Source organism: Nicotiana attenuata, unplaced genomic scaffold (genome assembly GCF_001879085.1).
Source record: "Nicotiana attenuata strain UT unplaced genomic scaffold, NIATTr2, whole genome shotgun sequence".
In the NCBI taxonomy this organism is placed as follows: domain Eukaryota; kingdom Viridiplantae; phylum Streptophyta; class Magnoliopsida; order Solanales; family Solanaceae; genus Nicotiana; species Nicotiana attenuata.
The window spans coordinates 142,182-157,592 of NW_017671111.1; the positions used below are offsets into that span (position 1 = coordinate 142,182).

The window sequence follows — 15,411 nt, forward strand, 5'->3', positions numbered from 1 at the left end:
AAGCAGCTACATTGAGGACCTGGTTCTTTAAGCAGTTAGTCACACTTTGTTAATCATCAAAATTTCAATACTCAACATAATGCTCGGATCACATGTTCTTTTAAGCGAAAATGGAGGCTCATTTGGTACAATTTTAAAAATATCTTTATCGTAAAGTATGGTTTTTGGTTGCCAAAAATATTTCTTTAGGTAATTTCACCATGCTAAAGGAGAGATTACGAAGGCTACGAATTCAATTCGAATTTCATAGAGTGTTAAGAAGGAAAGAAATCATCTTCAAAGTTTAAAATGTTTGTAATTGCATGCCAAAATTAATTGAAGTTCCAATTCCGGAAATGCCTAAGTCACCTTTGATTTGTTTCCTCTTTTATATTATTAAACACTGTGCTAGTCTGTACAAGAACACCTATCAATTTACTTTAATTATCATAGCAAGTTAGTTTTCATTTTAATTACCAACTTACCAATAATATTTATCCTACATATGAGTATGCAAAATTTGAGCTCTTTCCACTAATGTCTTCTCGATTAGCTCGAAGGGTTTTTCGTTGGTCGGATTTCTTCTTCCTTTTTACATTTGCGGAATCAAAAAGTTAGACCGAGTCATTTGTTATTGGTGATTGAAAGTCATTTGTCATTGGTGATTGAAATATGTTTGACCTCATCGACTTGGACAAGATCTTACATGCTAAATCATATCTTTGCGTAATATACATTAAAATGGGAAGAAATTCAAAAATAGCCAGATTTACCATTGGTCGTTAAAAAATAGCCAAGTTTCAAAAGTCATCGAAATTTAGCCACTTTAAATCTGAGTGAAAACACTGTTCAAAATCCGGAAAAATACGCCCGCAAATTTTACGGGAGTTCCAGCATAAGTATGCTGGAACTCCCGCAAATTTTACGGGAGTTCCAGCAAGTATAATTGTCCAGTATAATATACTGGAGTTTGGAGCACTGGTGCTCCAGTCTCCCGCAAATTTTACAGGAGTTAGCAAAGTATACCGGTCCAGCATAATATGCTGGAGTTCGTACACAAATGCACCAGAACTCCCGTATATTATACTGGACCGGTCCCTGTTGCAGCAAAATAGTGGCTAGTTTTCATTGACTTGATAAACGCTGGCTATTTTTCATTGACCAGAGTGAAAACTGGCTATACCATGATATTTTAACATTAAAATGATATATGAAGTCAATTAATACTTTACCATGCGACACATCACAGGTCACAGGTAGAGAACTTGCGCCCACTGTTTCAACAGGATCTCTCTATAAAGAAAATGCTAAAAGGAAACACCACTGTAAGCTGAAAAACTTGAACTGCACAAATTACTGAGTTATCTCTGCACCTAATTATTTCTTAATTTGTAATTATTGCAACTCCCAAAAGTTACTGAAATTAAATTCAATGTAACCACAAGAAAGAACGAAAGGAAGTTTGAGTTTGCTTAATTAAATTTATCTACGAGTTGGCTATACGCCCAGAAAGAGGGGTTTATGGTATAAAGGAGTGGGTAAGTTAAGGGATGACAATGATATATTCTCATTTTTATAGTGGTGGGAGTTGTTGAACTGGGCGCAAACATATATTTAACCATTTAAAAAGCTACAGCATTACGCTTCGGCTAGGTAACAACTCGTGGAATCATTCAAATAGAACAAGGAAGGTTCAGAGAAAACAGACTTGAGTGGCGCCTCCAATTCTCAAAGCTAATTCTTGCCATCTTCCATTCACAAATGTTCAGATTCAGAAGCAAATAATCGTGAAAAACGTGCTAATGTTACTGATTTCATACACCACAAATTCTTACAAATCTACAGTTCACAAGAGAATACACGGATCCCATAGAGGAACTACGAACAGACGAAATCCAGTTCCTACTCTAAACAACATATACAAAATGAAGACAAAACTACAACAAAAACCGAGCTGCAACACAGGATCGGTTAGTTGGGTAAGTTAATGCTAACTTACTAAACTACAGCTGTACAAAGCCTAAGACAACTGCTATTGACTCATATCAGTCACCTCTAGACTGCAGCTACACAACTGTGGGAATGCACATTCTTGTCCTACACCCTACCTTTTAATAAACCTGTGCACTACCATTTTCTATGTGGTAAACTGTACTTAATAAACTTATTAACGTCGCTGTTAATGGTATCATCTTCTTGCAGCAAGCTTTCTGGAATGACGGTATTTGGCTTGATGCCAAGTGCTCTCCAGGATGCTGCATCTCTACAAATCATTAGCCAGGATCATATGATGGCCTTTTCTGCTGGTTTACTTCCCTCCAGCCGATTTCCCTGCTCGACTTTTCCACGTGCTCTGCATATGACAATATTTATTACCACATTATCGTTCATCAAGAACTGTAAGTTTCATTAAATAGTGAATAAGAACAAGCATTACAAGTAGCTCATCATCAGATAGTTCTTCATCAGATTTTGTAGCTGAACTCCTTTCAGAGTCATCTCGATCAATTGAATGACTGTCTGCATCATCTCCTAAACTCCCCTGAGAATCTGATCTTTCAGCATCATCATTTGACTTCTCCGTCGATACATCTGGCTGTGGTTTCTCATGTGAAGAAGAGATCTCCTCGTCCGATCCATGGGAATCCTGAGGAGTGCCAGGTTCATCCTCAAATTCTTTATTCTCCAAGGGACTTTCTTCTTTTACGGACTCTTCCATACCACTTGACCTATCATCATCATCAGCCCCTGGTTTCCCATCAGAGTACGATCTGTCATCCTTGTCAGACAGTTCGTGTTCAGACAAACTCCCATGCATACTCTCTTTCTGCTCACCTTCTGAATTACCTAGTAAAGCCAAATGTCAGATTAGTAAGCTAGGGGAGATCACGAATAACATAGCAGAATGGTAAGTTTTGGAAACTGTCAAAATTATCAAACTCCTATCAGAACCTATTCGACCTCGTCAGCAACTAAGACATAATGGAAGTTCTGATATTACTTGTGAATGTTGTAAATTTGGCTAAGAATAGTTAAGATAACTGAGCTTGGATCATTTGGCAAGAACACATCACATTCTAATCCACTGTTAATTTAAATGCACTTAAAAGGACACAACTTTGCTCATCAGGGAAAGGGATCCAGTGGATTGGGACAACTAAGTTTAAGAATGTCAGGTAAATTAACACAGGAGCTCCTAATGACAACCTCGTGCAAGGACACAACTTTGCTCATCAGGGAAAGGGATCCAGTGGATTGGGACAACTAAGTTTAAGAATGTCAGGTAAATTAACACAGGAGCTCCTAATGACAACCTCGTAAGAGCACCAACTAACATATGTGATCCTCCTCTTCCTCAGATTTTCAGCACTCGAGATGGCTCCTTTAGAAACCATCGACACAAAGGAACACCCCTTTTTAAACTCCCCAGTAATCCAGACTGACTGGGAAAATTGTCTCGTCTCTGCCTAGCATCTTGATGCAAAAGGACTTAAATGAGAAGCCACCGCCAATCCAAACTCCCATTTTTTAGAATCTTGATTTTCTAATGAAAGGATTTGTTTGTAAAGCATTTCAAGAAGGCTTTGGAATTCCTAGATCTTCCTAGTTCCTATCCTTATTGTTTCTTCTGAAACTGAGGTCCCAAAGGATGTTTCCCTCATGTAATATTCCAAATCTGTTGGAATGTTATCAAAAGGACTTAAATGAGAAGCCACTGCCAATCCAAACTCCCATTTTTTAGAATCTTGATTTTCTAATGAAAGGATTTGTTTGTAAAGCATTTCAAGAAGGCTTTGGAATTCCTAGATCTTCCTAGTTCCTATCCTTATTGTTTCTTCTGAAACTGAGGTCCCAAAGGATGTTTCCCTCATGTAATATTCCAAATCTGTTGGAATGTTATCACCTTTTGTCATAAAACTCCTTAGATGTACCAAGTAAAATTAAACTCTTTAGGTGTTTGGAAAAGCGGATCTCAAAGTATTGTCTCCATGCCACTTGTGGCCCCCAAGAGCTAACCCTACTCCCATCCCCTGTTCTGAAAGATATATTGCCTTTACAATTACCCACCCCTTCAGAATGTTTCTCAAAAGGCCACATCCAAAAGGAACTTTCCGTTACTCTCAATTCTCAAAAACTAAGGAAAATTGGTAACTTAGTTCTTTGGGTTAAAATTAACTTAAAGAAGTACTCTAAGTTTGGGGAAACTTTCAGATCCGACAAAATGAGGTTTTCGTTCTTTCCTTAAAGAAAGAGATGGCACTGCTGCATTTCAAATCATCAAATGTCACCCATCTCTCCATTCAAACTCCATCACTCTGATAGTTTGTCATTCTTTTATACTCTTCACCTCATGATATCTCTCTCTCTCTCTCATTTCATTTGTTGACCTTTCCATAACAGAACATACCAAGCATCATACCGAAGGAAATGCAGCAAATGATTAATACGGTTAACTAGAATGATAACAAGAAACGATATATCAAGAAATTGAAATCAGAAGAAAATCACAAGAGCTTTACCTGAGCTTAAATTGTTTTCCTTGGACTTTGAGGTTGCCAACGGCTTTCCTAAAAGCAGCCTTCCTCTGCTGAAAGAAGATTTTGATGGGCCTTTTTGTCCATACTTCAAGTTCTTCCTTGGAGTTCTCTTCCCTCGTACTTGTGATAATGGAGACCTGTCGGCAAAACAGATTGCATAAGGCAGATAGGAAACACACAAATAATTTATGTGCAATCAAGTAACAGAATCAAGCTCACATGTTATCTGTCTCTTTCTTTTGCTTGGAGGCAGCAAGGGCTTTATTTTTCCTCTCTCCATTTCTGCAGTAATTAAATGAAGAGGAGCAGGTTAAAGATGCTTATAATTCCTTTTATGATGCAAATAAACAAGGCACCGGAAGACATAAGACAGAACTAAGATGAACATATAAATGAAGTTATTCACTTATTCCCACAGCTTATTTGCATATGCATAAAACTTAAAAGAGCCACATTATGCAAATTTAACAGTTCTTTCATGAAAGGCGTTAAAATTCAAGATTAGAAAAGAATTAAGCCAGTCGTCAACACTTAATAATAGTCCGGAACAGCAAAGGCAGAAATACTCATTATACCAACCCATCTATTTCAATGGGAAGAAAAACTATGCAACCTGAGGTATGATATCCAAAGCATTCAACAAAGAGAAGTACCATCAACACCACTCAAACACTCAACGATACAAATCCCCATTTTGAAGTACCAGATAAAAAGAAACCCCCCATAACTTATCAGAAGAAGAAGAAAAGGTAATGTGAGAATCACAAAGATTAGCTCCTTGATAAAGCTCAACGTAGCCTTTTATTTGATGTTCATCAGCATACGTAAACATGGAGTTAAAAGTTTCAACAGATTTTATATACCTTATTCTTTTTATAATCAATATATCCTGTGTTCTTTAAAAAACAATACCCTGTGTTAGCACCAAATGTGTATGTGCGTGCGTGTGTATTTCCAAAATATTCTCCAACGGATATTTTATTGCTATCAATTTGGATACAAGATGCTGGAGTTTGCAGTGTATTGGGAAGAGATTATCTGAGTTCAGAAAAAAGAAATTGTAAAGAATATATGTTTCCAACAATATCAGGATGGAAGTAAACCAAAGTTTACCCTTTTTGGACTAACGGCAGCAGAGCCTACTTGGACATATTTCTTTCCGGCCAAAATGGAGGAAAAAACAACACAAGTGATTCTAAGCACAACAGAGGGGGAGAATAAGTTACGCTTTTGATGTAATCCAACAACAAGCAAGGTAATAAAATACACTTAAAATCCCATAAGTACTAATGCAAATGAATTACTTACACTTTCTCGTAACGTGAAACCTTTTTGGAATTTGAAGCCTTTTTCGAATTTGAACCCTGTAAATGATATCCAACGTGGTCAGAAATTAAGCCATAATGTATGACTTCACTACAAGAATCAAAAAAAATCGCAAGAGTGAAGTAACACTCGAAGAAAATCAGACCTTCACAGGCTTCTGCCCACCACCAACAAGCTCCCAACACTCCTTTTCCAATCGGAGGACTTCTACATCACCATCATCATATAGAACCTTTGGTACAATTCACAGCAAAGAATCAAGAGAAGTTGACATATTAAAAAGAATTGCAGAAGTTTGTTAACGCTAGAAATACAAAAGTCTGAAGTATTGGACATGCAGCTTACAACGTGTTTGTTCTTTTGAGTGTCAAATGACTTAATAACACCTTCATAGAACCTGTCAAATACTTGGAGTTAGAACATTAACCAATAATCATGAAGAGTCAAATTAACAAAAATACTGGAACACAATCAGAGTAAAGATTAAAGACGAAAACACTGACAAGTAGACACCAGCCCATGACCTATGAGCGCAATAGTGTATGGAAGACAACCAACAGAAGTTGAGCAAGAGAATAAAGAGGATATCAGAAAGAAGCAACAATGATGTGTTAAGAGAATTGACAGATAAACATCTCTACAAGTGTTGCTCCAAGGCAATCAGCAATCTAGATGATAAATAAGCATATAAAAGGAAGTACAACCACGCAAACCCAAAAAAAACGAACTCCAAGATTGTTGCTGAAGATAGCTTGAAAGAACTCGAAAGAACTTTTACTCATCTTGAATTAAGAGCCACTTACTTCTTATCCATGGGCCACCAAACTTTTATTCTGCAACCAATCAAGTCCACAGTGGGAGCTGTATCACCCTTTGACGTGCACTAGAGAAAATCCAGGTAAAAAGCATTAACAAATAATAAGTTCACAAACATGGAAATATTGCAGACGTGAATCTTTCGAGTAGGAAAAAGAAAAAGTGGTATGAAACAGCACAAAAGTTGCAAAACTATATCTAAGCCAACTTCCTTCACAAATGTTAATGAAATTAAATAAACAACAAAACACTTATACAGTTATATAGATAAACTAGACAATACGCCATTGGGCAGAATTATAGATAATCCACACAAGGGAAGAGGATAGCTCACTCGGTATTGTTCATCCTAAGTAATCTGCACACTCAAAACCTCCTAATAAAAGGAACGAACTGCACTTTTATGCAAAACCAATTGATGGAATATTTATGGAGGCACGATAAATGTTTTATACGGAGGAAAACCTTAACATAGAAAGTGCTATAGGGGCTCCATGTCCAACGTGCTTGAAAGCAACCACGTAAAACTGGTCTAATATTCATTTTTCTTAAACCTATAATAGAAAGCCTTCTCATTTCTAGAACGGAGGAATCCTTAAATCATATATGAGTATCCATGATATAATTAAGGTAATTTCTTCATCAACTATCCGATGGCTATCTCTATTTAGCTTTCTTCTAAGACAAAGGAACCAGCCACAACTGCGCTTTGCAGTGCACCTCGTTGTTTACCTTGAGCTAACATTCAAACTGCAAGAGAAAAAAACATGAAGTCCCCACATAATAAGGAAGATGCATTAATACAATTACGTTAAGTTACAAAGAGATTCAAGGTAACAAAGAACTTCAAACCACATTCAACAAAGAGAATGTAACAGAACTGCAAACAATATTCTGCAGAGATTTTTGCAGATCAGTCATATTGAGTTACAAAAGATTGAATATATTCACTTTAACAGTTAGTCAAAAAAGTTAGACCGTACAGTTGAGAAAGGAACCAGCATAGGTCACCAAACAATACGCCAGAAGTTGGATCTTATCATACCATGCAAGTAAACATACACCCAGAATATATTACTTTGCCTTACAGTTGGACAAGGACAGATACATTCACCTTACAGGGAGACAATTATCAGATACACTCAGAAACACATTTGAGTGTGGATGGGGCAACAATGCAGCAAATATACAGATGGCAAGACCTACCTTGGCCAGTCCAGCTATACTTCTCTTCTTCCGTTGCTTGTGAGATCCTGACATGTTATTACTTTCGACATGTGTATCAACTGCTTCTGTGTTTTGTTTAGACTTCTGCAGGACCGAAGGCACAAGGAGAACTCAAAGAGGTGATAATATATGGAGTATCGAGTTTGTAACTAATTCTACTATTCAAAAAACTTACTTTCAGTCCACGACTGTCCACTCCAACTTCATGGGTGTCACCACAAGTCTTATCAGTAGATTTACGCTTTTGTTTAGGCGAGAAGCTTGTTTTCTTCCTGATGGATGATGTTAACAGGTCTGACTCTTCAGGTTCATAAACATCTTCTTCTGAGGACTTATCTTCCGAGATGGATAGAAGATCATCCTCCTTTTCAATAGACTCCTTGATTTTTGCAGAAAGTTTATGACCCCAAGAAGAAGATGATCTTTGTCGCTTTGCACCTTTTGGTACAGAAATATCAGTTCCTGTTTTTCTTTTCTGACGTTTATTGGTTGCTTTAGTTTTGACTGCAGATTCATGGCCATTGCTTGCATCCAACTTATTGTCATCGCCGGCATTATTTGAATCTATCTCCCTCAACACTTTCAAGATGTCAAGATCATGTTCAGTTCTCACCTCAGGAGGTGAAGGATCATCCTTCACCTCTTTCCGCATCTTAGATCTAGCTTTAAGCCGTTCCATTATTTTTCCCAAAGGCACCTCATTTCCTTCGGTTTCACTGTCTTTCATGGCCTCGTCTTCAGTAATTTCTGATTTCAACTGGTGAATGTAAGGTGGAAGAATAATAATCAGTCAACAGGTGATCATTTATCACTAGCAAAAAAATTGTCAATACCAAGGCTTACTGTTCCATTAGTTTCAAACTTGATTGATTCAAAGTGAACCATGACGCTCTCATCAGCCAACCATGTCTTCACTTCAACCTGTCAAATCACAAAAGGTGAACATCACGCATTTTATGTAGTAAGGAAGAAAAGTTCAGAGATAAATATCGGTGGGAAGGGATGGGAGGCTTTTAGTGGACATATCTCTTTCAGGGTTGGGGATGGAAGCAGGAAAAATTTCTAGGCAGTGCGGGGAGAACGAGTTGAGGGTAGCGTTCCCTAACTTATATAATGTATCATGCCAAAGAGGGATTACAGTGCAACAAATTTGTAGGTCCCATGAGGGGGTAGTTCATTGGGATTTGAGATTTAGGAGGAACCTATATGATTGGAAGATGGAAGAATTTCACAGCTTGGTTGAGCAATTGTATGGGTTGGATAGGCCGATTAATTCATCGGACGTATGGAGGTGGCGTGAGAGTAGAGACGGAATATTCACTGTTAAATCTTACTTAGGTTACTAGGGAGAGAGGAACATATATTTCCTCATTGCTCTATCTGAGAAAAGTGTGCTTCTTTGTGTGGTTGGCGGCAAGGGGGGTGATACTGACGGCGGATAATTCAATAAATAGGAGGATCACCTTTGATAGTTGGTGTTTCATGTGCAAAAGCTCGGGCGAAGACGTAGATCATCTTTTTATACATTGTTAGGTGGCTAATTGGTTGTGGAGGGTGGTTCTTAATTTGTTTGGGATGCAAATGCAATGGGTGATGCCGGACACAGCAAAGGAGGCGTTGCAGAGCTGGGCTCACAGGACGAGAAAAGAAGTCCAAGGGCATGGCGTCTTGCCCCATTAGCAATCACGTGGGTCATTTGGAATGAGAGAAATAGGAGGGCATTGAAGGGGTGGAACAGGATTTTGTAAAATTACAAAATAATCTTCTGTTCCTTGTTTCTTTTTGGTGTACTCATGAGATCCCTATTTGCATAGAGGATTGGGTCGCTTTATATGGCTTCTATACGGCGTTTCTCCCAATTGTTAGTAAATCATTTACCTTATCCAACAAAAAAAGATAGGCTTTGAAACAAGCACAAAGATAAGTATGTGACATACTTTCATCTCTACCGTGTAGAGAATTAAAAGTATAGCAGAATTCCTACTATGGTGTATTTGGAAGTTGCTCAATCCGCCTTCAAAAGAATGTTAGTTTAGCAATATAGAAATAGGGGAGGCTTCATTTTGGTGGACAAATTAACGGAGTCACAATAGGCAGCCTAGATTTTTTCACCGATCCAGATCAACAAACAGTTGGATATACGGAATTTCATTCACACAGAAATCAACCTGAATGTCTGCAGATTGTAACCAGATTTCCTTGTTGAATGAAGGTTAAATAACAGCATACAAACAAACAAAAGGGAAATGACATTTGAAAGGTCACTTCACTGCCAACACAATTTTGTGAAGAAGAGAGTAAATTCAGAAACAAGAGAGATTAAAGAAATTCATGACAAATAGAAGGCCAGCAAGGAGTCCTACCAACAGAATACAAGTTGAAGTTTCGTGAAGAAAGCAAGAGTCTGGAAAAGATAGTGGAAGAAAAAGAGAATTTACTCAGAGGGTAGTTATTCCGACACTTTTTCAAGTGATATATAAAATTCATCATTATAGAAACATACACCATTGGTAAATAAAGCCTAAATACTGATGAATCTCACTTTTCCAGCCATTCAACCTGTGAAATATAGTTATATTGAGGTCTATGACACAAACAATAAGCAGCATCTAACATGGCATACCAGAGACTGGTCCTTCTGTTCACCCTTCTCAAGTTGTTTGTAAAGAGATGGAGGAAGAGATACTGATGCTTCGGACTCCTTAAGATCATCCTGGTTAGGTAATAGCCGTTTCGCAATCATCAGGCCAAGGTCTGAGACAGCATATGAGTTCTGCAAGAGTATTCAAACAATAAAATAGCAGGACAATCTCAGGTATCCCCGCTTATGGTTGTTTCGTTTGTGCATATATTCCACCGGCACCAAGTGATAGAAGGTTGAAGGATAGAACGACAAGCATTGATACACTTAAACAAGTATCAGCGTTCCTTCCTTACCTTTGATATTGCCGAATCTACTGCATCTTCTGAATGTTTTATGCTGTGAAGAATAGAATTTATAGTTAAAATGCTTTCCTTCTCTCTACTAATATCACCTTCAGATTTCCCCTCTTCATCTCCATGCACCAACATTGAGAGGAAAAGGTGCAATTGCCTGAAACAGAACATTCACATATATTTCAACAAAATTAGAGCTGTGAGGATAAGGATGGACAGGGATTTCTCAGGATGCAGCTTCTAAATCTACCTAAAATGTTATCACGGGGTACTGTCATAGCCAAACTTGCATACAGACAACAAAAATGCCAACAGCTTAACTACAGTACAACTGGCTTCATACTTGGGTACATCTTTAAAAGGTCATCATGCCACTACTGGATCCAATACTGGAGATCCCCATCCCCAAAAAAAGGGGTTGGCCCCAAGTCCAATAAGCTTATTAAAGATGTATATATGCCACATGTTCTGGATTCTTTTAAAAGGTCATCTTACTATGTTCATACAGTGAAATGGCAAATGCTTAGATCAAATTCAAGTTAAGCTTAATGACTTAAAATTGTTCCACTTCCAGCATTAAAACATCAACAAAGACTGAATAACATACAGAAAATAGCAAATTCTAAATCTATTCATAGAGACACATATCAATAACAAGTTATTAATTGCATAATAATACATCCTCATTAATGAGGAACATTCTATTTATCTCAGCATGTTTGACCCCAGTGCTACAATTGCTGAATATAAGTCCAACCATGGGTGGAACATTCTATTTAAATTTCATCAACTCGTTATACAACCTGTGAAGTACTACTGTTTAGGTTGAAAATACTAAAGGAATAAAAAGACAAGCCAAACCATAGACATAAGTTCAATAGTCAAGGAGCTATACATCCAGAGTAGGTGACAAGCACCCTTCTTTACCTCCAAGAGAAGCAGTTTAGCTATTCAGCGATGAGGATTAACACAACGAAAAAGTGACACCGATGTTTAGAATATAAATCATCATTAATGTGGATAAGTGACAGCAAGCACTACATAAACTTCATTAATATCTGGGCCAAAATAAAAGTGCCCGTATACAAGTAGTACACCAAAAAGTAGAAAACCTACAAAAGTATATGGTTTTTTAGTGAAAAACACCCAATCTTCTATATGACAAGGAACACTATGGGTGCACCAAAAATAAACCAGGGATAGAAGGCTACAACTGAACTTCTCAAAATTCATCTCTACCCCTTCAAAAGCTCTCCTGTTTCTTCTCTCCAAATAACCCACATAAGCATTACACTTAGATGAGTCCACTGTATATAATTTCCGTAAGCAAAGTACTAAGAGCTTACTGTAAACAGCATAATAAATACAGATAAGATCAGAATCTCAAGAAATGCGGGCTGATAACAGGTTTATCTAATCGTGAGAATAATTGGAAATAAAATTACGCAAACGTGAGGCATTCTCAAGCTCTTTAAACTTCTATACATGTAACCATCAATAAGTAAGACCAGGAAACACTTGTACCTATAAATAGATTCAAATGCTTTAACATCCTTGCATTCGTCAATGTCAGGAAATGAAGAATGATGAGCAAGAGCATGGACCAAGTATGGTAGAATATATTCTGGATAAGGAGCTGGGGTCAAAGGTTCAGATTGCGCAGAAAGTTGGCGTGCCTTCCCCTGCTGATAGATCTGGATAACATCACTTAAATTGTTCTTGACCTGTCAATAACAAATCATTAACAAATAAGTATAAACATATAATCAAGACAGACCTGCCAGTACAACAATCGCAAATCATACCTCTTCAAAATCTGGCTGCTGAAACTGCAAGTCAAGTAAGAATGCACAAGTGTACTTTGGGTCCAAATAACGATCCTTTAGGTATTGGTGAACTTTGTCGAGAAATAACTTCTTTACTTGAGGGAAACGGGCCTAGTAGCATAACAGTTAAAAGAGATGATTATTCATAAGTTTGTATCTAGAAAGCTATTGCTGAAATTTGTGTGAGTGGCACATCAGTGGGGGCAATGTCATCTATTTGAGGTTGTAGCTGGTAGAAAATTCACCTCCGATGTCCCCAGAGTAAGGTAAAATATATCCACAGGAATCTTGTGGTCCCAGTGCTTTGATAGACGAAGCATAGCTTTTGCTGCAGCAAGTCTTAAATGGGCTTTATCAACAGAACTGCAAAATGCCAAAGAAAAGAGAAAGTGAAGCCAGATCTCCTGTGTCAGAAAGCTTTGAACCACACTAGCAAAGCACATCCATCTATTGTCAAAACCACCAAAAGATGGTGATTCCTGCACGGTAGCGGTACCTTGACTTGATTTGCATTGAGATTTCCCCGAAAGAAAGTATGTTTTTCAGGATTCCCAACAAGTCATCAACCCCCAAGCGAAGGTGGGCATCCTTCACTGGTAAATAACTTTTGACCAGTGTCTTAATTCCAAATATCTGAAAATAAATATTGAATAAAAATTGCAATTTATCCTTCAGAATCTAGGCATAATACTGAAAATTGGAATGGAGATAACAAACGAGTGAAAACTGACCTTCAGTGAACAGATCTCACTCTGTTCTTCCCAACTTTCTTTGGTTTTACCTTCTGATGTCTGAAAAGAATAATTTGCCTTAGATGAATGCTAAAAGAAGAGGTAAACAGTTCACAAATTTTTGCATTAGTTCAAGAAGACATACATGACCGCGCTCCAATATGTTTTTCTTTATGAACTGCTCTATCTCTTTCTCCCTTGTCTCAAAGACTGGCATAGCAGTCTGCGCAATACATCCAAGAGATTGTAGTACAGCAGGTAAATGTGACTTCTCATCTAGCATATCAACAAGTCTCTGCACATTACACAAATAATGTAACACCCAAAACCTCATCAACATATGACGAAGATAAATCTAGAGAGAGGATAAACCAATAGGCAGTGATTTATATGGCTATAATGAGATAATGACCTACCTTATATAGAACAGAAAGTGACTTGAGCCCATCATCCTTCATTATTGATGCAAGTGCGTGTACAGCATACTTGGCCTGCCTCCGGCTTCCCTCCAAGCAAATCCTCTCAAGCATAAGGTCTAATGACCTGTAAGTTACAAGCATAATGTCTCAGCATATTGCAGCAAGGAACAAGCACCAAAGCATAAAAGCTCCAAATGTGAACCTTGAAGAATCTCCCAATTTTTCTCGGATGGCTCCACCAGCCTTTGCCAAAACATGCAAGACACCTTCTTTAATTATCTCATTATCATCTTCAAGCAGATGTATCAAATCTTCCTCAATTCCAGTAAGCAGCAACGGACAGAAACGTGCAAGAATCTGCAACATTCATCAAAGAAAGACATGAATTGAAGGAAGCGCAGAAAAGGAAATTACATACTTCCTAAAACAATAATTGATCAAGTCAGAGATGACGCTTTTGTAGTAGTGTCATCCGATGGTAGCAACACATCGAGTAGCTCAGAATTTATAGGGCACTATAGTGTTAGACTGATTCTTAAGGATGGGATAGTTTTGCAAGCAATACCATTATATCAAGATACACCAATGCATCAACCAAAAGCCCCTTGTTTCACTTCTCTCCTTTATAGGTTATAATAATGAAGTCTAGCAAACAAACATGAGGACAAGAAAAATGCAATTATATAAAAGAAGCAAGTTAGTATTAAATTACCACAAGTATATGTGTGCAACACAGAATCAAATCAGTGCTTCCAGCAGATTTTTGTATGTTAGTCTCCTGAAGGATTTCATTTACATGCTCCTTGTTGAAAAGTACATATGAGCACTTCAATGAAAGTGTGCCCAGAAAGTCATAGAGCCGATGCTTCTCACCAAGGATCTTGAGCAATTCATCCTGACAGAGAATAACATCACATGAGAACTGCCATGTACTCAATACATTCATAGGCATTGCAGCGACTTTAATCTATCAGTAAACAAACAAGAAGTGAGAACCCAAGCAAAGATTAATCAAAAGTAGGTATTCTCCTTACCCGAGAACTAGAAGCTTGAATAGAGCTACTGTTTGGATCAAGGAGAGCTGTTAATATCCTCCAGACATTAGCATCTTTTAACTGATCAAGAATCTGAAAGTTCTCTTCTGCCTTTCCAGGATCAGTAAAACAACGAGACATGATTCGGAAGCAAAATACAACTTTCTTTTGGATCTCAGTGGCATCGCCATCCTGCAATTATTTTACATTGAAGTTCAGTAATAAACTAATGCATTCACCTTTAGCCTTTTATTGTTCAGGAAGAAAGAGTGGAAGAGTTGCAAACCTGGTGCATCTGCCTTAAAGAAAGATACCTCCTCATCTCTTGCTGCAACCTGCAGCGCAGTCCAAAACTCAATGAATATGTAGTTCAGGTTGTACTACAAAAGTGAGATAAATGGAGACAGAAACAACATCCAGGAACACCTGACATCCAGATCAAACATTCATGACAAACCTTTGCTTCTGCTCCAGCAGCTTCTCAAGCGCTCTAATCTCACCTACGTTCAACTAAACTCAAAACCGTAAAACCCCTAAACCTTTAAACTTTTTAAACTTTACTTCCGTTACGTACGTAG

At 37.8% G+C, this 15,411-nt stretch overlaps 1 protein-coding gene across 1 annotated transcript in view; it reads right to left on the reverse strand.

Moving 5' to 3' along the window:
• Positions 1-1,704: 1,704 nt before the first annotated feature.
• Positions 1,705-15,411, reverse strand: part of LOC109205979 (sister chromatid cohesion protein PDS5 homolog B) — a 21,196-nt gene continuing 7,489 nt past the window's right edge. Inside the window, exons 8-32 of the mRNA XM_019368747.1 lie at positions 15,291-15,343; positions 15,120-15,168; positions 14,834-15,025; positions 14,512-14,694; positions 14,002-14,156; positions 13,797-13,923; positions 13,526-13,675; positions 13,381-13,440; positions 13,146-13,282; positions 12,895-13,012; positions 12,629-12,760; positions 12,348-12,547; positions 10,824-10,980; positions 10,510-10,659; positions 8,730-8,807; positions 8,062-8,643; positions 7,866-7,970; positions 6,647-6,726; positions 6,189-6,240; positions 5,989-6,075; positions 5,826-5,881; positions 4,737-4,799; positions 4,500-4,654; positions 2,417-2,826; positions 1,705-2,332 (exon numbers count right to left, since the gene is read on the reverse strand). Coding sequence (XP_019224292.1) covers positions 2,288-2,332; positions 2,417-2,826; positions 4,500-4,654; positions 4,737-4,799; positions 5,826-5,881; positions 5,989-6,075; positions 6,189-6,240; positions 6,647-6,726; positions 7,866-7,970; positions 8,062-8,643; positions 8,730-8,807; positions 10,510-10,659; positions 10,824-10,980; positions 12,348-12,547; positions 12,629-12,760; positions 12,895-13,012; positions 13,146-13,282; positions 13,381-13,440; positions 13,526-13,675; positions 13,797-13,923; positions 14,002-14,156; positions 14,512-14,694; positions 14,834-15,025; positions 15,120-15,168; positions 15,291-15,343 — 3,576 coding nt within the window. The 3' untranslated portion in view covers positions 1,705-2,287. The remainder of the gene's footprint in view (positions 2,333-2,416; positions 2,827-4,499; positions 4,655-4,736; positions 4,800-5,825; positions 5,882-5,988; positions 6,076-6,188; positions 6,241-6,646; positions 6,727-7,865; positions 7,971-8,061; positions 8,644-8,729; positions 8,808-10,509; positions 10,660-10,823; positions 10,981-12,347; positions 12,548-12,628; positions 12,761-12,894; positions 13,013-13,145; positions 13,283-13,380; positions 13,441-13,525; positions 13,676-13,796; positions 13,924-14,001; positions 14,157-14,511; positions 14,695-14,833; positions 15,026-15,119; positions 15,169-15,290; positions 15,344-15,411) is intronic.